General features: G+C 36.9%; 1 protein-coding gene and 1 long non-coding RNA gene across 2 annotated transcripts; both read right to left on the bottom strand.

The window, feature by feature from the left end:
• Positions 1 to 8,876: 8,876 nt before the first annotated feature.
• On the bottom strand, positions 8,877 to 15,918 carry LOC122328573 (transmembrane and death domain protein 1-like). Its single transcript, XM_043224319.1, has 5 exons — positions 15,849 to 15,918; positions 14,004 to 14,180; positions 13,468 to 13,587; positions 11,956 to 12,114; positions 8,877 to 9,745 (listed from the first exon to the last, which is right to left on the bottom strand). The coding sequence occupies exons 1-5, from the start codon at positions 15,916 to 15,918 to the stop codon at positions 9,444 to 9,446; spliced, it is 828 nt and encodes a 275-aa protein (XP_043080254.1). The 3' UTR covers positions 8,877 to 9,443.
• Positions 15,919 to 17,780: 1,862 nt separating this feature from the next.
• LOC122328456 lies at positions 17,781 to 19,121 on the bottom strand. Its single transcript, XR_006247795.1, has 2 exons — positions 18,970 to 19,121; positions 17,781 to 18,411 (listed from the first exon to the last, which is right to left on the bottom strand). It is a non-coding gene; the product is annotated as an uncharacterized LOC122328456 (long non-coding RNA).
• Between the last annotated feature and the right edge of the window lie 3,401 nt (positions 19,122 to 22,522).

Raw genomic sequence — 22,522 nt, 5'->3', positions numbered from 1 at the left:
TATATATATATATACACATACATATATACATATACACATATATACACACATATATATATATATATACACATACATATACAGACATTTTTATATATATACTGTATACATACATATATATCATTTTCGCACAAAATTCTTGTTAACCTTTAAGTATATCTCTCTATCAGTTTGCAATTTATTACTTTTTGCTTTACAGTAAATTACAGTAAAGATAATAATTGTTTTTGCTTTATAGGGATGACGATAATATTGCATTAATGTCAATCAATTTTTTGTAATACTGCAAACATTATATTTTGTTCTGCATTATAGTGCTGTGAAATAGATTTTTTTGCATTACAGTTATTTGACTAATTTTGTCTTCCACTGCGCTGCTGAGATTTTCTTGCATTAAGTTTTCATGCTTTTATTAATGTTTAATGTAATAATTGATTATTAATGCAAAAACAAACCAAAAATGTATGTCAGAGCAGATCAATGCAGCATTTTGAAATAAACATGTAGCATAAAGGTCTTCACATTCTTCTCTTGAACAGTAATGCAAAGCGTTGATTTGGATATTCCTCAGCGTCTGTGTTCATTAAGCTCTAAGCTAATTGTAGGAGAAAAATTATGATTTCACCCGAAACAGGCCTGGATGAAGCACACAGACTGAGCCTCTGGAGGGCGACTGGCTTCGGTGTTAAGGACTGCAGGTGTAGACACGGCTGGCCCAGTGGCGGAGAGATCTGCTTTGCTTTATGCATGAGTAGATTTATGAGGCTATTACTTGGACGTCCTGGGGTATGACGCACAAACACACACACACACACCTGGTTCTTCAGCTGCCTGTGGCTCAGAAGAGCAGTGGCACAGTGGGTGTGTACAAGGATCCTGCTGTTTTAGCCTTTAATTGGAAGCATTTGGAGATGCAGGTAAATTACAGGCCATTCTCTCTCCTCGTGTGAGAACATGTTCCTTAATGTCACCTCAGCATCACAAGCTGATGAGCGTCATTTAGCATCTTTAGAGAAGGACGTGTTTGTGCATTGCACTTTTTTTAGAGTGATGTAGATTTACTTTAAGTAGATTTTAGTGGTAAATACACGCAACTTGAGTTTAAAATAGCATTTTTGAATAATTTGACTTTTTTTTTTTTGTTCTGTTCAGTTCTCCCATAAAACCTAATGTTAAGTATTTAACAGCATCTTAACACGATCACAAGAACAACTTAACTTTTCTTCATTTTATTATTTTCATTTTATTTTAATGAAGATGGTATCAGTATTTACCACTAACCACATTTTTTTTTAAATCACGTACTTAAAATCATAACTTGTATAAATTTCCCATATTCAATTTCTTGCAAAATTACAGTAGTTATATATTTTGTGTGTGTATATATATATATATATATATATATATATATATATATATATATATATATATATATATATATATATATATATATTATGAATTAATATTATCATTATTAATTTAAGTTTTAAACAAACTGGCAGCAAACAAATCAAACTAACAAATAACAAAATATAATATTTTATTTTACGATTAATGCATATTATTATGCTATTTACATATTAAGCTTTTTTACACTCTTACTATGCCTTAAGCCGGAGGGAAAAAAATAACAGCAAATGATTATCAATTAAAGTCGTCAAGAGAATCAAAATTTAAATGTGCAAAACAATGCACGGTATTGTCAAGCCATGTAGTATTATTTCATAAACTATGCCTTTTAATTGTAAATTCTTGACTATTTCACTTCATATTATGAGTGAAAATAAGATGTTTTTGAGAACAGCTCTACAATACAGCATGCCTTTAAGATTTATATAGTTTAATGCGTAATTTCCCTTCATTTGTCTCATGTGCATGACATTTGGCTCTAAAAGTCTTTTAAAAACTTACAAAATGATTAAAATATCCATGCATGAGCAAGTGATCCACATCCCACTTTGGGCAGCTATTAAATTGAAGTTCCTGCTAGGACACTGTGAAATAGCTGAAGCGGCCAACAATTTAACATCTTCTGAACCATTTGTCCATTTTCTGTCGAGTGAATTAGAAAAAGGGTGAATTGGAAAAGCAAGATAATCGTCATTTGAAAAGTGCTTTTGCTTAGTGACATTTAGATGAAGATACAGGCCCAATTTAATTGCATCTTTGAAGCGTATTAATCTATAAAACCGGTAGTCAAGGCTGAAAACAAACGAACAGCACTGAGATATGTTCCACTCTTTCCTTTCATTAAAACGGAAATTCCAATTTGCAGAATCCTAACAAGCAGCTGACCGTTACGGCATAAACAAACCACTTCAATTTAGCCAGACTTACGGATGACATGCAAACGTGTCCCGACAACCTCTGGACAGTGATCAACTAGTGTGATTAATCTTACAGATCTTCTGCTGACGCGATCTGTTGTTTGGCTTAATGAACAAGTTTACAGAATACAGTGCTATAAATCTCTGGCCAGCCGCTGGCCATTACAAACCGACTCCGGACTTTGCTGGTCACTGTTAGCTAATATTATAATTTATGTTGTCCATTGTCTCACTCGGCTGGTCTGATTGCAAATAAATGTTCCATGAATGGTATCGGTAATTAATTTAGGCGTAAAATTGCTAAGCCTCTGCATTTGGTTAGAGGACGCTTAATTACTTAAAGTCCACTTGAGCAACTGGGCTATGCATCATGCGGTACACAATTAACTCTGTTGTCTGTTTGCTCCAATATGAGAAATGAAATTCGGAGAGAAAAGGGATTCATCTGCGAGCGCTGTGAAGAAAATGTAAGGGCAAAAGACACCGTCGCTGGGTGTTTTGGCACAGATGCTAAGGTGTTTGGCATGTTGTGCGTTTGCTAGATCAAAAAAGATTACTGCCGGCGGACAATTAAGGCTAACCGCTCGCTAGAATCGCATCTCTCCTCATTAGGCTGCATGGATTTCGCCGAGTTTGGTTACAAGATCTTTTTAAACTAGGTCAGTCTATGCAACAGCATCTCGAAAACACCACAAAAAGCTACAGTTCCGGTCTAGTTAAATTGTGAAACTGTTATATTCTAGATACTGTTTTTAAAAGAAGTCTTTCATGCTCATATAGACCAATTATTTGATCCAAAATATGCTAGAAACTGTAAAATGGGCATGTGATAGAAGTCTAATGTAACATTATTAAAGAGTACTGAAATACAGTAAAGCTTATATTTTGGTAAATTGGTAATAAAATTGTATCAATAATGATAATAATAAAAAAATGGTCAGTATTGTTCAGGTATTACATTCTTTAATTAATCTGTAGTAATAGTGATATTTGATTTATAATGCACTGCTAACAAGGCAAAAATTATTCCAGAAAGTATATATATATATATATATATATATATATATATATATATATATATATATATATATATATATATGTATAATGTATTTTTGTTAGGAATTCAGGAATACACACACACACACACATACACACTAATTTATAGTTTATTCCTAAAAGTGTAAAATAAAATTTCCATTTTCCTGAAATAAAAGCATATAAAATAAAAGTAATTAAAAAAAAAAAATAGAAGTACAACAAGAAGAAAAAAAATATATCTCATATATTTATTTATTGAACAAATTTACCAAATAATGTAACAATGATAATACTAATTATTTGACTTTGATCGCACTGCTAATGAGGCTAAATTTGGGCCAAAATTGAATAATTTCAAAGTTTACTACTAAAACAGCCATATGTGAGAGTTACAACATACTTTGTTATTTTACACCCTTCATAACTAGAGAGTTGTAATCCACTTACTCATAATGAATTCTCTGTGAAGTGCCATCTGCCTGATTATGCGCAGTGTCTCTGCCTTGACCTTTGTGTAATCGTTCGACAATAACAAACCCTTTCAGCTTCTAAAAAAGCACGGTAAGAGAAATCCCTCAGAAAATAACCCGTCATCAGAGAAAAAAGAGCTGGCTAAGAGCCTACGTGTCGCTTTTCTCAGTTGAGCTGAAATGATTGGCGGCATTGTTCATGAAATTCAGATGTTAGGGTTATCTTCTTCTAATTAAAGCAGACCGCGGACCGGGCTTTGTTCAGGAGCCGGACAGAAATTTAAACGGACTGTGTAAAGCTGTAAAGAGGGTCCCGAGGGATCTCATTATGAACTATACGAAGAGGTCAATGCACACTCCGTCGCCTCCGTGCATGTTAATATCGTAACATGCTTGTATGTACATATAGGTGCTGAGTGGTAGATTATGTAGTTGGGTGATATCCATCATTAATCTGACTCCAGAAACATGACTGAATTTACTGGGGTAATCAGTGTTTGTGTGAATAATAATGGAGTAGCTGTTGATGCTAACCACTGTGATTCTGCTTTGGCATACGTGCCTGTGTTTCCCATCAGGACGCTTATCTTTCACATGCACACAAGCAGATATGGTGTCCACTTTTACTGTCAATCACAGCTTTGTCTGATTGTGTCGGCCTTCCTATATTTTGTGCTTGACTGAATCCAACAGAACGCAGTGAGCAGTGGAGGAAATGCCTGTGACCGGAGTGAGACATGCAACTATAATGTTAGAAACGATTTCAGTTGCATGTGTGGGTGTGGTGTATTCTGTATTTCGTATTCAGCGCTGAACCTCATGTGGAAATCAAAATAAGTTCATTTTCTCCAACCTTTGGACTTCATAAGTGATGTGCAATTGAGTTGGACTTTAATAATAATGAAATAGTGTTTAATAAGTAGAAAATATTATTTTGCTACATCCATATTATTTGTGTTCTCCATAGTTTTTTAAAAAGTTGCATTTCATACAAAAAAATACTTTAATACTATTTCTGTAATTAAACACGTTTTCATTATCAGATTTCTAAATGATTGAAATGTAATATTAATGCTGGAAAGTAGTTTTAAATATTGATATATTTTTAATACTACAAATATTTCTATAATTATTTGTATACATACATATACACACACACACACACACACACACACACATATATATATATATATATATATATATATATATATATATATATATATATATATATATATATATATATATATTCAACAACAGAGATGCAATTTAATAAAATATTTTTAGGTAAATGCAAAAATAGGTAAAACTATTAAATATTATTATTAAATAATAAAAAATATTAAACTCACCTGGTATTTATTATTTATTATGAAACATAGCTTTTCCAAAAAAAAATATATATATAGGTTTTATTTAACCATATACGCAGACAGAAAATTATAATACACGTATTAAATTATTTCTTATTCAAACATGTATGAAATAAATATTAATTCTAATATTATTTTTAGAAAAACTTGCCACCTTGTTTGTAACTCATATTGATATTAAAAACATTTCCATCTGACCATTTCCTATTGCTTTTAATGAAAGTGAAGGCAAGCAGATGAAATCTGCCCTGTAGTGTTAGGACCACTGGAGGGCACTGTGGTTTCACGCGTTCAGGAAAGCGCCTAACGCTTCAATGGGGAGCCTCGTGTGTATACTGAAGAAAGCCGCCACGCAGCGTCGGAAACATACGATTTAAAAAGTTTGCTCTTAAATCACAGATGCGATCTCAAAAGTGTGTACGAGAGGCTTACAGACGGAGTCTGTCTGTGTTACATGCGTGTTGGTCCCGAGAGATGTCAAAGATACAAATGCTCAAATCAGGTAAAAATCATGAAATGACAAAACATTCCCTGGAGACTCAATCGCTTTTTGCTCTGGAGCAGGAATGATATGTAGTGAGAGGAGGGGGGCATTAAAGAACTGATGTTTCGAAGCCTTTTTTATCCAATTAAAAGTACGCAGACATTTTAAGACGTTCATTTTTACGAGTTAAGGTTACGATACTTTATTTTAATATTTGTACACTACTCCCTTGACTTCCTCGAGATAACTTTTTAGTACAGGCAAGTTTAGGCCTGGAACATGAAAGCCCAGTCATTTTACCCAACGATTCTGATTCTAAGTCATATTATAAGTCATAAATCTTTCGTCAACAAATATTATTTTTTGAATTAGTACTTTAAGACGACAAATCGTTCTTCTTATTATTTATGTGTTATAAATTTTAGTCTCTCTTGTGTTTTGTTACTGACTTCCTGCCTTCTTCAACAAAGGAGTTGCTATTTTGAGTTTTAGTAAAAAAAAAAAAAAAAAAAAAAAAAGTACATTCATGGATTGACTGAAAACCGGTCATGTTGTTTGTTACGTCCTTCATTTGAATTGGTTGAGTGAATGATACAACTTCACTCGACACAATTTATAAAACACAAAAGGCCACTTCCTTTTCTAGGTGATGAGTGGGAAATAACGTACATTTTGTTCTACTTCCTGTCTTCATTCTCAAAAAATAATATGAATGCCTCTCGCTTAAAATAAAGATTATTATTTGATGCACAAGTTTTATTGAGTGTACAATTTGCTTAAATTAGGGAATTAATATAGCATATTGTATGCACAATTTACTTTTCACCCTCATACATCGTTCCACTTAAAAAAATAAATAAATTTTTTTTTTTTAGTGAACTGGTTTCAAATCTGATTTTCCAAATTAAGTTTCCAAATCAAATATAAGCCTCTACTAAATTCATAGCATTACTGTGTGTGTGTGTGTGTGTGTGTGTGTGTGTGTGTGTGTGTGTATATATATATATATATATATATATATATATATATATATATATATATATATATATATATATATATATATTGATGTGTTTCAATTGTTGTTTGAAAAAACATTTTAAAATATGAGGAAGCTGAAGAAACACAGTATGTCAATCAATCATTTGCTTAGAAAAACACTGATTTGGTGTCCATCTGTTAGAGCTTTATTGTAAAGATCATATTTGACATTAGGTTTGATAATGAAAAGGAGCATACTGTTAAAACGCACTACAGTCACAGCAGATGCCACGTTTTATTTGATGCCATGTGAGAGACGTAAGTACAGTCTGTTCAGTGTTTTTTAGATGTTGTGAACCTGACAAACTTTATTTAGTTTGACAAAATACATTATTTTCCACGTGTCAAATATGATGTGTAATTTATAAAATGGAGTTGCATGCAAGCGGACTTTTATGCTGTTTTAGCACGTCGTACGATGCAAAAATGCCTGCATACCTAATCTTATTCAAAGTACGTGGTTTTGGATGAGATGTTGCACGAATGCACGGATGAGTTTGTTATGATATGTCTGTCTCCATCTGTTTTCATGCGTTTGTGAGAGACGGGATCCGTTTGTGACATTTATACGTGTGTGAGGGGCAAACAAAAATAGCAAGTGTCGGAGAGAATGGCGATGCACTCGTGTTGTTATGCGTTTCTTTCTGACAGAGCCCATCTGCACCGAGGCATTGTCTTCATTCCGCTGTAAAGATGAGTTCTTGGCTGCTTGCTGTGTCATGGCATTTCAACACCATCAAAAAATCATTACGGATCAGAGAGGAACAGGAAGATAGACATGTAGGATATGTCACACGGGTAATATATCAGCAACATTTTTTGTTTACACAAACTGCATTCTTGCATTACATACAACTGGACAGTACATAATGTACATTTATAGGAGCTTTAACTAGATTAATCTGATTGGTCTATAGTTATGCATGATATTGATCTCTGCTTTTTTCAAAATTTTTGCCTTAAATGCTGCAAAAAACAGCAAGATTCTGGGCTAACCTTGCAGTGATGATATAATAATGATGGGCCTTTCAAAAAGCTTATGCTTCATAATAGTGGTCTTTTAATAGATATTTAAAAAAGAACTACAAATTTAGGTTCCTGGAAATGTGACTTAATGGCATGATATCTTAAGGAGTTAGTGCATATTTAGACAGTTCGCTTGTCTGTACAATGAGTCAGTTGGGCACAATTTAGTTTGGGTACCAACATGTTTCAAAATGTAGTACTCTATAGAAAAAGATACACATTTAGAGCAACATAAGGGTGTATATTTTTTGGATGTACTATCCCTTCAAGCCTGAATGCAATTTTGGTTCAGTGGGAAGAAATGAGTGATATATTCTACGAAAGCATAAATAGACAGAAGTAAAGATTTTGACATGAGTGCTGCTTGTTTTGTAAGTGATTCTTACAGGTTATACTATTGCCAATTTACAGTTTACCTTTCTTTGTCACACTGTTTTAGAATGTTTTAGCAATTCTAATGCTCTTATTTTTTTTAATTAGAACGCATTGTACGCAGTTGGGTGTTAACATACGGCGTAGCTGTAAAAGTTAAATAATTTAACGCATCCAAAGCTTAAATTAGACATGAAAATTCTAAAAATGTGTTTGATTGTCCGAGAATTATTTTTGAATACGCTATTCCTTTCTAAATTAAGCTTGAAACGAATAATCAAATACTTGCAGGTATTCTTTAACTTAAAACACGGTTTGATCTAATTAGTGATGATTACATGGCGGTCCTGAATCTACAAATCTGCCAGGTCTCCTAAAGTTTCAGTACGTGGCCTTTAGGCCTGCCGGTGCTTTAAACATACAATACCCCCCTCCCCTGCACTATAATTTGTTTAGATGTTGATTTATGAACTAATTGCCTATAATTGCTGCTTAGCACCACTATTAATCCATGATGTGTGGTTCCAGGAGCACATTAGTCTGGATTTGTATAATGAAGTAATTAGTTCAATTATAGAAGAAATAAAAGAGAGAAAAAAAGGATGAGGATGGGGCACATATTTTTAGAAGAAGAGAAGCACTTAAATGATAAGAGAGATGATGCCAGAGTGTGTGAGACATATTTTGCTTGAGCGTGAGCTCATTTCCTGCTGCATTGCTCATCTCGCTGAATTAGCTCCTTCTGTACTCACTTCCAAACCTTTCAGCGCTCTCTCCCGTGCGCTTTCATTGCCATCCTCGCCCAGTCTATCCTGTCTCTCTGAGGTTGACGTACAGACTGCATTGTCTGCAAGCATTGTCATTGTTATTAGCCTTGTGGATTGCTTCAGGGGGTATGTGCAAGCTCAGGGGAGAAGGAGCCAAGCTGGATAATTAGTTTTTCCTCAATGCCAGACGAGCTCGCCGCCACTGTCGCGGACTGGAAACAGGAAGTGCTAAGATTGTCAAGGCAACAGCAGCCAGGCTGCATTCCAGCGCAGCCTCCCCTACATTCCCATCAAAACACTGACAGGACAATGGCAGCGGTCTCGATGGAGGTAACAGATTGCTGTCATTATGTTCTGTCAGGTGCTTTATTGCAGAAACGTCTTTATGAGAAGCGCTGGGAACTGAAGGTGTCGACGTGTGCGGCTGTCTAACTGTAGTTTTAATAGCACACACTGGATGAGATAAGAGACACTTCGAGGCAAGTATCATGGGTCATAATCAGCCATCAAAGGCACATTTAATATTAAGTTTCATACTGATGAACATGGCTTCATTAGTGTTCCGAACATCCATTTCTCGGTCTGCGTGTGTCCTCTGAGTGGCGTATCTCTGATGTCACAACGCTGAGAAGGGGACAGCGACGGGGTTGATACTCGGCCTTGGATTTGGTTCTGTTGCCATGGGATACATATATGCTAATAAGCAGGAAGGCTACGCTTGTGAGTAATGTGCCTGCAAACCCAAGCAGGAGGCCATAAAGTAGAGGCCATACTCTGTGTAGCAGATGGGGCTGATAAGGTGGTACTGGTTGCCTTTTCAACACCAAGTCCACGTCTTTCCAGGTGAACCCTTTAGCTGTCAAGCAATCAAAAACAATTGCGGTCTTGATTTATTTATTTTGAAAAGGTTACAGTTGCTTGTATATGACTTTTGCAATCGCAGTTTAAGTAATTTAAGTAGTTTGTCATGTTTGCAAATATAATTTACACACATACATACATGTACTGTTTTTAACATTGATAATTAGAAATGTTTCTTGAGCACCAAATTAGTATATTAGAATGATTTCTGAAGGATCATGTGACACTAAAGGCTGGAGTATTAAATGCTGAACATTCAGCTTTGCATCACAGGAATACATTAGTTTTAAATTGAAATATTTCACAGAATTCCTGTTGCATCATTTCTGCAACAGTTCATAGCAGGATTTGCTTAAGTTAAGGATAGATACACACAAAGCCAACAAAGTTTTTTCATATTCAATCTTTTTTCCCCTCGTCTTAAGAAATATCTGCATCTACACGAAACCACGAAACCGACACAAAACATGCCAGTCCAGCATGTGGCGCTGTAATTCTTCCACAGAGATACACTTAAAATAGAGAAGATTTGGAATATGTTCATAAACCTTGGGCATGGTATATATGAAACAATACATTTACTAATCTTTGTTAAAAGGGACATCGGATGCCTAAGTTCATTTGATTCTTTAGGGTCTTAATGAAAAGTTTGCAACACTTCATTTTATGTTTACACCTATTAGTTGCTTATTAGCATGCATATTACAAAAATTTTGACCATTTATTAGTGCTAATTAAAGGAAGACTCCTTTATTTAGACTCCTATACTTTTTTTTTGGAAATATGCTCATTAACTCCTGCAGAGTTAATAAGTTGAGTTAGATCATTTTGGTATCTATTCAGCCGATCTCTGGGTCTGGATATAGTACTTTTAACATAGCTTAGCGTAGATCATTTAATCCAATTGGATCAGTAGCACCACGTTCAAACATAACCGAAGAGATTTTCTGTTTTTCCCATTTAAAACTCGTCTCTTCTATAGTTACATCATGTGCTAAGACCAGTGTTTTCTAGGGATGAAATGATTAGGAACTATATTCTCTTTCACGCATAATAATCAAGGACGTTTGCAGCCATATTATGCAGCACCTGTGGAAAATAGTCTCAGCTTGCAAGCAAGAGGATCTGGCTGTTTTCAGGCCCTGTGTGAAATCACTGTGCCTGTTGCGGCGATGGTACAGAAGCAAACTTTCCACTGATGACTGTCCAACTTAACTTTTCACTCACGGTGCTGTTAGTGAAGAAAACTTGGCTATTAACTGCATTGGTCTGCTATAAATGGCTCAAGTTTGTATTCCAAACTGACAAATCCCTCATCTCAATATATCATCTGAGCCAATCAGCAGTAAGGGGCGTGTCTATTCATGATTTGGAGGATGGAGCGCTTAACAGTTGAGCAGCTGAGTGACAAAGCTAAAAAAACAAAAGAGGAAAATGTCTGGAATGTTTAGGCACGTAGTATGACCCGTGTAAATATCGTATCCATTTTCCAGTGCTGGAGCGAACTCAAGGAGTGGAAGGCCCGCGATTGGACGCAGAGATTGCTTTGGCACTTCTCGATAGTTGAGTGTGTCTACACCAGACGCTGCACCATGCCAGCTAAAGTCTACACTGGAAGCGATAAAGCGACCATGAAAATCATTCAAAAAGCAGCAGTTTTCTGTGTGAGATTTGGCGCATTTTTTTTGTGTCCGGTGTAGACAGCATCACTGATTATAATGACTTCTATAGTATTTTTTCGCAAAGCTCAGGTGTTAACAAAAAGTCTATAACATACTTGGGCTAAAATTTCTCATCGGTAGTGTAAAAAAATATCGTTTCATAGTTTCAGAAAAATACAGATACACTGTCCACACGAAAATGCAAGTGAAGCATCCATTTGGACGATGCATTTGGACAAAATGTCTATACGAGAGAAACTTAATGCGTATACAGCTAAACCGGTCACCATGTGGATGGAGCTTAATATCCACATCAGAAACCCACAATTTGTCGACGATGCCTAATCATTGTTCAGAGACTTGGTTTGCCCTTGATTAACATTTATGACCTTCAAGAAAAAACTGTATGATCTTACTTGATACTAAAACTGAAAACCGTATGATAGTCCCCCCTTTGCATAATAGCATATTTTATGGTTTAGATATAGATTATGGTTTAGGAATATCACTCAATATATTTAAAACAGTCATTAACCTTTCTCACCTTGTTTTGCAGAGTAATGCAGCACCTCTTCGTGGTCTTCACGATCTTCTGATGCATGCGTCTCCTGGTGAGTGGCCATTTGGTTAACAAGTTCATGGTAGCCGTCCACGTATCTCTGCATAGCAAGAGTTTTTTCCTGGTTGATGTTCTTGCCCACCTCTGTTAGACAAATAGCACATGCACTGCATTACTTCTTGGCCAGTTCCCTAGTTGTCTTTACGTTATGGTTAGGTTATGGTTTTAACATTAATTCACTTCATCGCTTAATTGCAATTATGCCGGAGGCAGTTAAAGCAGCTGTTTATTCGTGACATTCATTTCATAGTCGTACAAGACACAAGCGATTCTTGCAGCACATTAAGAAATCAAACGCACAGTAATGGCCTCCATGAACGCCTGGAAATGAGATTAACTAAGTGTGCCGAGCCCAATAAATGTACCAAGTATAATGAAGCCAAAACAACTGAGGAAGACACACATGCCGGAACATAAGTGTGCAATTTATCCAAGGTGCTGTCGCTGAGTGGCTACTCCTCATCATAGCCCATTTACAGGCCGGCAATTAAAGCTCTTGTAATTGGCGCATTGTGCGTGTGCTGAACGCATCATGCTCTGTGTTTGCAGAGGAATCTTTTTTTTTTTTTTTTTTTTTTTTCTGCAAGGCGTCGCTTTGACTGAAGGATGTTCTTGGGCTGTCGAGCCCGTTATTTTCCCCCTCTTCTTCTCTGTTTATCCTTTTCTCCCTTTAACGGAGATGATGAAAGGAACAGATGGCGTGTAGTGAATCTGATGTCAGCTCCAGCGAGCCTGCTGTCATATCGTTTGCACCTTCTCATATCCGATGCCATTCGGCTGTGGAGTCGCCTGAACGCGGACCACAATCACTGCCAGAGGAGTGACAGGGTGCAAAGCGCATCCCATCAGAACTGTATAAAAATAACATTATGCGCTGCCGAGTTTCATCTTTCGGTGCGTAAGATGGATTGCTCTGAATTAGCTTGATGCTTATTGCATCAGGAAAAAAAAACAAGCAAAAGGAAGGGTGATGAAAAACTTTGCATCTTTGCAAAACTTTAGTTTTTCTCGCTTGCTGGCTGTCTCCATTGATGGCAAAAGAACGGCATGTTAAAGGTGATATGTTTTTTTTTTACTATATTAAAATGATTACTTCAATCCCAGTTTAGTTTATACTTCATTCTCATAAAATGAAAATAAAATTCATTTGAATATAAAACTATATGTATTATCTTCATTTTAAAATGAAACCTTTTTAGATTACAGTACTGTTAAATACGTATTAATAAATATTAACCTTAGTGAATGCTCGATATCGAGTAGATCAATTAAAACATACATTTAAAATTAGACTGCTAAATTAAAGAATCTATAAAATTAGCCAGTAACCATTATGATAATCTACTGTGCATCTCTACTCAATATTGAATAAATTACAGGTTAGTTTGATTGATACGGTGCATTACATGCGTGTCAGTGTTGTTGTGTTTGGCTGACCTATGGCAATGTCAGTCCTGCCGATCTGCTGCAGTGCACGAGACAGCCTGTCGTAGTATATCTGCTTGCCGTGAGTCTGCAGCCAATCCTTAAGCGCTGAGCGACAGGGGGCCTGCTGGTCTGACAATCACACACACACACACACACACACACACACAAACAATATCAAACGTGCTGCAGACAGGCAGAGGGAAAGCAGCCAGCAATAGAAGCAGCAGCTCTTCAATTGTTCAGGCAATTAAACAATTCAATCATGTCCCACTGCCTCGATAGATTTCATTTCTGATGAAAAGGGATTATATCAACAATTCGTTTGGTTGAGATGTCTCTCGAGTGGACCTCTCAATGGCAGACTGATGTGTGCAGTGGCGATAAACAAATACATTTGGCTGCTCATGACCTCTTCATTTACTGCAGGATGTGTCACTTCACACATCGCACTGCTGGAATTCATTAGCATAAAACAAATAAGTATCAATTTATTAGAGCTTATTTAAGCTATTTAAGCCAGTGGCTCTCGTGTCTATCATACTTACCTGTGTTTCTGCGTCTTCTTGAATGCAGTAACTGGTTCCTTTCTGCAGATAGTCGGTCTAAGTGTTGAAAGATGCTCTCCTCAGGTTGAGATAGGGCAGAAATGAGCTTCTCGCACTCATGAGCTGTCAGGAGCTCCACCAGGCGCTCCAGCTGGTGAGGTCCGATGTCCTCTGCCACTATGGCAGAAGAGGAAAAATTGGACACATTTCAATATGTTGTTTATTCCCCTCTTGATGTTAATCTTTTTGCACCAGAAAGTTGTCATTTCACTTAGCATGACCATTCTTGAATACGTAAATCAGCTCTGTTTTGACTGACTAATCGTTTTCTGTGTAAAATTAATAACCACACCTCCAGGTTTTTGATATGCAAATGTGTGCAGTCATATTGTGATGTACACTTGGGTTTTTTGAATGTTAAATGTATAGTTCAAAACTGAGGTCATTATTTTTTTTTTATGCTTTTGAAAAAGCCTCTTATGCATTGAAGCCTGTTTCTGCCACTGAATAAAAATAGTTCTATCATGACAACTCTCTGAAGATTTTAGCATGGTAATGGATATGATCTGATGTTAATGTATTCGGTCTTGGCAGAATAGATCTGCTACGCTGCTGAATTGCTGCATTTGGATATTGTTGTAGATTATTGTTACTGATGCAAAACAAGTACAGGAACTTGCTACTGCCAATTTACGCAGGCGCAGTGTGGACACTGCTAGTGCACAAATGTAATATAAAAACACCCGTAGAAGATCTAAACAGGTGGAGCTGGGGAAGGGGAAGGATTTCATAGGAATGTATGCTGTGAATACTAACCAGCCATTTAAATGCGAAGCAGCAAGCTCAGCTTTTGCCAAAAAGTATAATGCTTTGAATATAATTAGTTTGTCATTTTATAGTTTGTAGCACAATTCTAAGAAACGTAAAAAGAAAGGAAAAGTAAATTGAACTGCCAATAGTGAGAAGAAAAAGTCAGCATCGTATCAAATTGACCTGATCCTTTAGAATGCATTCTAATATTAAGTTTTGGTGCTTAGGAAACTATATTAATATAAATATTAATAATATTTGCTTAATATGTTTGTGTAAACAAACTACTTGATCGAAATACAATTACATCGATCTAAAGTATCCTTTCTGAATAAAAGTAATTTCTTTTAAATTTAAGTGTAAGTGGTTAGAATCTTTTATTAAATTCTAGAATTTTTTTTTTTTGTGATTGGTTGCAGTGTAATTATTAGCAGTAATGAACAGGAGGAGAAATAATGAATCTGGAGGAGGCTCACACATGCTGAATGCATTTCAGACACCTCAACAGAGCGCAACTAAAGGAAATTCTGCACGTTTTAAATTTTTTTTTTTTTTTTTTACTTGTAACTATTTAACAGATAAATTAATATAGGCATTATTGAAAATCCAGTGCCATTTAATAATGTCCAGTTATAGTAATTAGCCATCCCTTTCTCTCTTAGACATACTGTATATGACATATAGCTATACAGTTTGCATATAACTCTGCGTGAACCATTCTAGGTTTAAGCTACCCGTGTCACGCTTGACAGTCTTTATGGCAGCTGTTATGACTCCTCAGCTGATACCATCCTTTGAGGAACGTATAGAACAGCTGTGAATATCTTGGGAGAATCAGACGCGTGATATCGCAGAGAAGAGGTGTAATCAATTAATGGGTATATGTGATGGGAGCGACATATTTCCCCCTCTATCACTGTCACCTTCAGCGAATAAACCATCCTCTCATGTCAATACCACACAGCAGGTGGATCAGTCAGTCAGAGCTTTGAGTCTGGTTATTATTTGCATCTGCTGTAAGCCATCTTCACTCACCTGTATCATCAGCAAGATTTGGGCTGAAGAAAAGCTGAAGAAGGAAGAAGCTGAGCACCGGTACTAGCATTGTAACTGAAATCTTGGATGTGGCAGTTATATCTCTTGGTCGGCCTTTATTTTCAAATCTTCCGGAATCATGAGTCATCAAGCATGGAATTTGAAACTAAACAGTCTGTTCTGTTCTCTGGACAAATGGTCGGTTTCTGCTGAAGGAACAGCTAGTGCTGGAGGCTGTGATCACCATGGCCTGAAATAGTCAAGGTCCTCGGCAAGGACGTCTAGCCATTTCTACTTCTTTCTTCTCCAAGGGGATTTAAATTGATAAACACTATGAATTTGAATTTAGCACAAAGAAATCTTATGAGCCAAGGAAATAATATTGGTTCGAGACATGATGCATTTTTCTTTTTGTACTTTTTTGCAGAATGCTGGGTCCCGCTTTTTATTATGTGACCTATGTACTTAAATAGTAACTAGATGTGTGCATAGCATGTAACAGTGTAGGATCACATGGGGGCATAGTATCTAAACCTATAATTTATAATATAAGTACACTTAAATTATAACACGGACACCAACAATTTACATGAAAAACCTAACTTACTGAACGCTGCTGTATAACATGGTAATTACATGTTAATCCGTAGGAATTGTATACATAATATAAAGTGTAACACTTTTCAAAGGGCTGTTAGTCCTGTTACACATTTGTTATATATGTGTAGGTACACAGACATTACAGTTGTAGTGCGCTTACACTGCTGTTACATAATATATATATATCCTTTCTTCTCCTTGGTGATTTAAATGAATTAATGCTGCATGTTCCTTTTAACTTTGACCTGCAGATTTTATTGAAATATAGCTCTTTTGAGCAGTGTCTGGGATCAAGTGTGCATGTTTATGCTTTAAAAAGCTGTGTGCGTTTAATAGGGATATTGAACTATTGAACTGTGGTGTCTGGCAAACGAAAACCAAATGCGCAACACCGAACAAAGCCAATCACAACAAATTAAATTAAGCCATTGTGCTTCAAACACCGCCTTGATGTTTCTCCAGCCTTTTAAAATGTGATGCTAACATGGTTCACAACAGTGCATAATAAGAACACAGTTCTTGAAGTCTATTTTTATTTATTTATTTTTTCAATTTCCTTCAGAAACATTCTTTTGGCCGTAATGGTGGCTGGATATATCAAACCTAGCAACCTGTTTTGCTAGCATTATTAGGGAATGTAAAATAGTGCTTTTATATTTTTTTACTGTTTTTAATACTGTTATAGAAATTTGTTATGTAAGGTATAATGTACAGTCAGCCTGTCATTATCACATACTAAACCTGTTCAGTGTGATGTAACCCCTCTTCACTTTGCGCCTGGATTTTTTGTTATTGTGAAAACGGCCAGTCAAATGTTCATTATCTCTTACATAACCCTGCTAATCACTTGATTAGGTTGAAAATGACCAATGAGGTGTGTGTAATACCATTGTTTTATATGACGTTACTTATTGCTTTGGCTGAATGTGCTTTTTCAGCACTCTTTTCTCATTTTTGAGGCATTAAATATAGGCTCAGATCGAGTCGAAACACGATTTGGTTTTGTTGAGGAGAAGCAGCTGCTGGCCTAACCTTGAAGCGAAACTCCAACTTTGCATTTATTTTTCATTTTCGAGGAGCAACTCCACACGGGGGAATCAGCTAAACTGCTCAAAAGAAAAGTTTCTTTGCACCGAATGTTGATGAACTCGAGGGTGTCTCGCTCCGCTCTTGCCTTGCTTCGAACCCGCTTCACCTCTGCTTGGCTTTGCGCGAAATCATTTCCAAGATTAACATCGCCTCAACCTCACCGTCTTCATGCAAAGAGCAGGTCACACATTTGGTAGACTAATTGAAATTCACAAACCGCAAGAAAATGCCAAGGGAATGAGCAAGGGTTATGTTTTATTATAGCAGTTTATTGTCAGGATTAAGCAATTCACACAAACACATTTTGTAAAGTGAGTTTATTAGTGTGGGTTGAGAGGATAAAGGCTAAACCAGCATGCTTAAATACATCTTGGCAGGTTTTGTGAATCTTGTATGTGTGGGTGTGTGCGTGTGTTTGCTCAGCCCGCCTCTGCTCTCTCCACAACAGCAAATGAACAAACATGCCATGTTGTGCGGAGCTGGAGCGGTGAGCTAAAGGGCAGGGTGAGGTACGACACTTTACATAGATGTTTAGATACGCTGCACTTAAATGCACAATAGGACAGCCGGGGCTTAACATTCACAGCGTTTAGCATACAACTGTCACGGCCTGCATTGATCCGCGCAAGGGTGAAAGCACACGGCAAATTACACTACAATGCAAAACTAGCCACGCATGCCTTCGAAAGCCTGGGTTCTTGACATGCGTTTCACCTCTCATCTGTGCTTGCGGAAAAAAGTGAACTTTTCCGTGTCTCCTACACTTCACACCACTGAAATCTGATTGGACAGCTACACAGACTCCGGTGGAATGAAGGATAGAATTCACAGAGCAGATAAAACCGCTTTTCGGCTTCCCCGGGCACGCCTGTACCTGTTTGAAGGACGACACAACACGAGCACACTGTCAATAAGGAAATCAAGGCATTGAAGACCGTTTAAAAGCACAGAGTTTTCGAATTTGGAACATTTAAATGTCAAACTCTAACTGATACTGTTTTGTCGCTCGGGGTACAAAATGTTCCATTACGAAGACAGCTGTTGTGTTCTGAGAGCGTGAGATAATGTACTCTGTGTCTTGGCCTCTCCCTTCAGCGAGTCCAAACCTGTCTCTCCCTCCGTGCCTGTAGGTCAAACAGGTAAGAGGCCTGTTTGCTTTGCCAACCACAAAAAACTCCCAACACTGTGTAACTCAACCCTAAACCCCCACCCTGTGTGTTAGAGAGGGGGGGGGTTTCCACAAGTTTCAGTGGTGATCCGAGCTGATTCATCTACTTGCATGCATGCAATCAAATATAATCATTTTTTTAGTCGGCCTTTTTAACAATGCTGAAAACAAGAAATGCACAAAATGTTTTAAAATATAACACAAACGGCATTTTCAGTTTTAAGTGTTAAATGTTACCCACCTCGAATTTGACCACACACTCACCTTGCTCGTGACGTTAGATCCAAATTGGCGCTAAAGAAACAAAAAGTCAGAGATCGTTTTCTGTTAAAATAAAAAGGCCTAAACGTTTAGTGCGAAGGTCTTGTGTGAACGTCCCACTGTGTGCTCGAGTCCCGTGGTGATGAGCAGCAGTGTGATCCTCTTTCTCAGGTCTGTCTTTATTTGCCTACCTGCTTCAGGTAGAGCTGCTACAACAGCAGGCAGCGACCAATGGGAATTAGCCTTTTTTTGTAAACCGCACCCCTTCGTATCATAAATCTGAACCACACCTAGTGCCACAAACTCATTAAGCAAAATGTGCATTTATGGAGTAATTTAAGTTTGATTTGGTTTACGTGTAACACTCTGCTGGTTTATTTGTCTGCTAAAGCATAGCTCTAGTAAAGCATTTAGTGATAAATCTATAATGTTTTTTTTTATTGTCCTCTGGTACATTTCTGCATATGTTTATTCATTTTTAGTCTAAAATGCATTAAAGTTACGTCTTAACAGACATCCGATTTTTCTCATGTTTTTAATAGTTCCATTACCTGCTCTGACAGCTGCTGACTTTAGACTTTATAGCTGTAAGTTCTTTCACATTGTATCACAAAATCGCATTTAAAACAGCATGTTTTTCACAATGCGCTCAAGTCTGAACAGGAGCAGGAATGCCCCACCCCTCCTGTTGATTTCTATAGGCATTCGAAAGCAGACAATGGGCATGTGGGTAGGAAGCGGCGGGGGTTTGACTGTTTACAGATCTGATGGAATTCCTGAGGGCTAATTCTCACAATCACCTGGGAATATGATTTTATATGGCACATTTTGAGTGCCATGTTTGTGTTGTAGGATTTGGTCTCGCTCGCCTTGTGTAATCTGCTAAATTTGCAGGCTGATGCAAACACTGATGTGGTGATGCGAGTTTAATTAGGGCAGCTTATGGAGATGGCGTAGTCAATAAAAGGTGCATTAAGATGCATGCCTATAATAGGTAAACTTGGCAAATTCCTGCAAAAGTGAATGCGGTGCTCAATAGATTGACCCAGTCCAGTCTATATAGCGTTGTTTGATACCTTTAAAGTGTTGCAGAGGGTCAGTTTCCTGTTTTCTGTGAAGTTAGATTCACGTTCAGCACTGACCACTTCTAAAAAGAAAATACAAGCTAGTTAATTTTTTTTTCTTTTTAGATTATGACTCTGTATGAGGAGTTTGCAGAGCTGTCTGAGCATGCAGTGACCACCCATTCTTTCTCTCTGTCTGTTCTCGACCCCAAGGAACTCTACACCAGAGGGGGAGGTTTGAAATCCTGTCAGATAAAATCTCTATTGCAGGTGTGTCACTATCAGCACTGTCTCTGTGAGTGTCTACAAGCACCAAATCAGCATATTAGAATGATTTTGTAAGATTTCCGTAACATTAAATCTTTAGATTAAAATGTATCGAAATGGAGTTAAATAGTATTTCATCAAGTCAATTCAACCCTGGTGAGCATAAGAGTTGAGAGATGACAAAACATTGTGAAGGCAACACTGAAATTTTTGTTTGCAAAACATTTATATCAGTTTGTGGTGATTTAAAATGAAAAAAAAATATTAAACCGGGTTAGTGAAATGTTTCGTTAAGACTTTTGTTCCCCACTGTTTGCTTTGAGGCCACTGCAGCATTCTTAAAAGTACAATGTAAGCACCTGGTCAGAACCCAAAGAAAAAACAAAGAAACAGGCCTCACCAAAAAAAATCAGTAGTTTAACTGACCCAAGTCAAACTTTGGTGGAAAACAAAAGCTGTGTCAATGGAGGTTGAAGGCAAACATCCTTCCTGCTGTTCGAGGATGAAGTCTTTGTCCCCAAGTGTTTGTCCATTCAATCAGCTGCAGAAATCACTCACTCTGTCGTCATCTTAAATCTTATATATGCTAGAATGGATACCACGTTAATGTTTTTAATTTTATTGTTTAAAAAGCATATAATTAGTTTTTTATATGTGTGTGTGTGTGTGTATATATATATATATATATATATATATATATATATATATATATATATATATATATATATATATATACACACACACACACACACACACACATACATAAAATACAGAAATATATAAATGCACGCATGTAAATATTTCCACAGTATATACTGTATGTGTGTGTATTTATATATGCATAATTAATAGTTGACATGCTTGTGTTACGTAACAATAACTTTTATTTTGGATGTGATTAATCATGATTAATTGTTTGACAGCACTAGATAAAAGTTGCGTGCAATCAATGCATCTAGGTTCCTCTACTGACAAACAACAAATCAGTCACCCCAAAATAATTATGCAAATTATACCTTTTTGCTACCTCAAGTTAATTTGATTATTGATTTTAACTTTTAATTACATCAGAGACGTGTGCGATCAGAATAAAAGAGACAATTTAGGAATGAAGTGAAACAGCAGTGGACAGTTTTATTGTCAGTGCAATGAGATTAGGGAAGAGATGACCTATTGGCCAACAAACCAAGCATGTGTAATATACCTGGCTGTATTACTTGGATACTCCAGGACAGGGCAGAGTTATGCTTTTCTGACCCCATCAAACACACACACACACACACACACGCACACAATGGTGCTGGGTTACAGTAGCCTCTTCCCTGTAGGCGGCAAATCTGTCTCAACGCGCCCAGGAATGTATTCATTCTTTCTTTATATGTGTGTGTGTGTGTGTGCAACTCCAGAGAATGCTAGATCGCTCCATCTACCTCTGAATCTACCTCTTCTCTTTTCTCTCTCCCATGAGAGCATGAATACTGATCGTTTTAAAGACTCGAATGCATCCCGTTTCCCCCACGTCTGACTCACGCATGCAGGAATGCAGCTGTATTGTGGTTCTCTGCTCTGCTCATGTGAAAACCTCCTGCTTGCTCTCTATGACACGAAAGCCATGATTAGAAAGTACCCTTTGACACATAAAACAAGTCTGTGCGCTTCACCTTCACACTGCTATTAGACATATTAGCCTGTAATTCTTGGCAAAGCTGCTTTGGAATAAATGTAACAACTTGTATAATTTAGGAAAGGTGGGGGCTTTCCTATAGGCGACGTATGCCTTATACTGCTTTCTCTCAGTTCATCTCTCTCCATCGCTGATGGGAATGGGGCTTCTCATTGCCCGAGTCTGTTCTGACTTGCCCGAGCAGGAATGCGGCAGTCGTCTAATGTACTTTTATGTTCAAGCAAATTGACAATGAAGAGTAGCATTATTTTCAAGCATAAATATTACATTCCTGGTTTGGATGCAAATTCGAGGCATCGCCGTTGGAATACGAATAAGCTGTATTCGCTTAACGCTGACTGTGAATATGATTTGTCAGAGAGGAGGTGTGTGTATGTTTGATTGCATGTGTGTGTATAGAGACGATTAAGATTTCTTCGTATAGGACAATTACTCGGTCACGATAGTTACAGTGGGTTGTGTTTTCAAACATTACAAAGTTTTGCAACATCAGATGAGTCTTGGTTTAGATAGCTTAGCTTACTTTAGTTATATTCAGTAA

Source organism: Puntigrus tetrazona, chromosome 23, assembly GCF_018831695.1.
Source record: "Puntigrus tetrazona isolate hp1 chromosome 23, ASM1883169v1, whole genome shotgun sequence".
In the NCBI taxonomy this organism is placed as follows: Eukaryota; Metazoa; Chordata; class Actinopteri; order Cypriniformes; family Cyprinidae; genus Puntigrus; species Puntigrus tetrazona.
The sequence above is the reverse complement of the archived record's forward strand: the minus strand, read 5'-3'. Positions and strand labels throughout refer to the sequence as shown.

Bases quoted from the DNA above. Each gene is read 5' to 3' on its own strand.
- LOC122328573 (XM_043224319.1), bottom strand. From the start codon at position 15,918: ATGCTAGTACCGGTGCTCAGCTTCTTCCTTCTTCAGCTTTTCTTCAGC. The intron at 14,181-15,848 runs GTGAGTGAAGAT...CTTCTGCCATAG, and splicing joins AAATCTTGCTGATGATACAG to TGGCAGAGGACATCGGACCT. The intron at 12,115-13,467 runs GTCAGCCAAACA...TTTGTCTAACAG, and splicing joins CAGGACTGACATTGCCATAG to AGGTGGGCAAGAACATCAAC.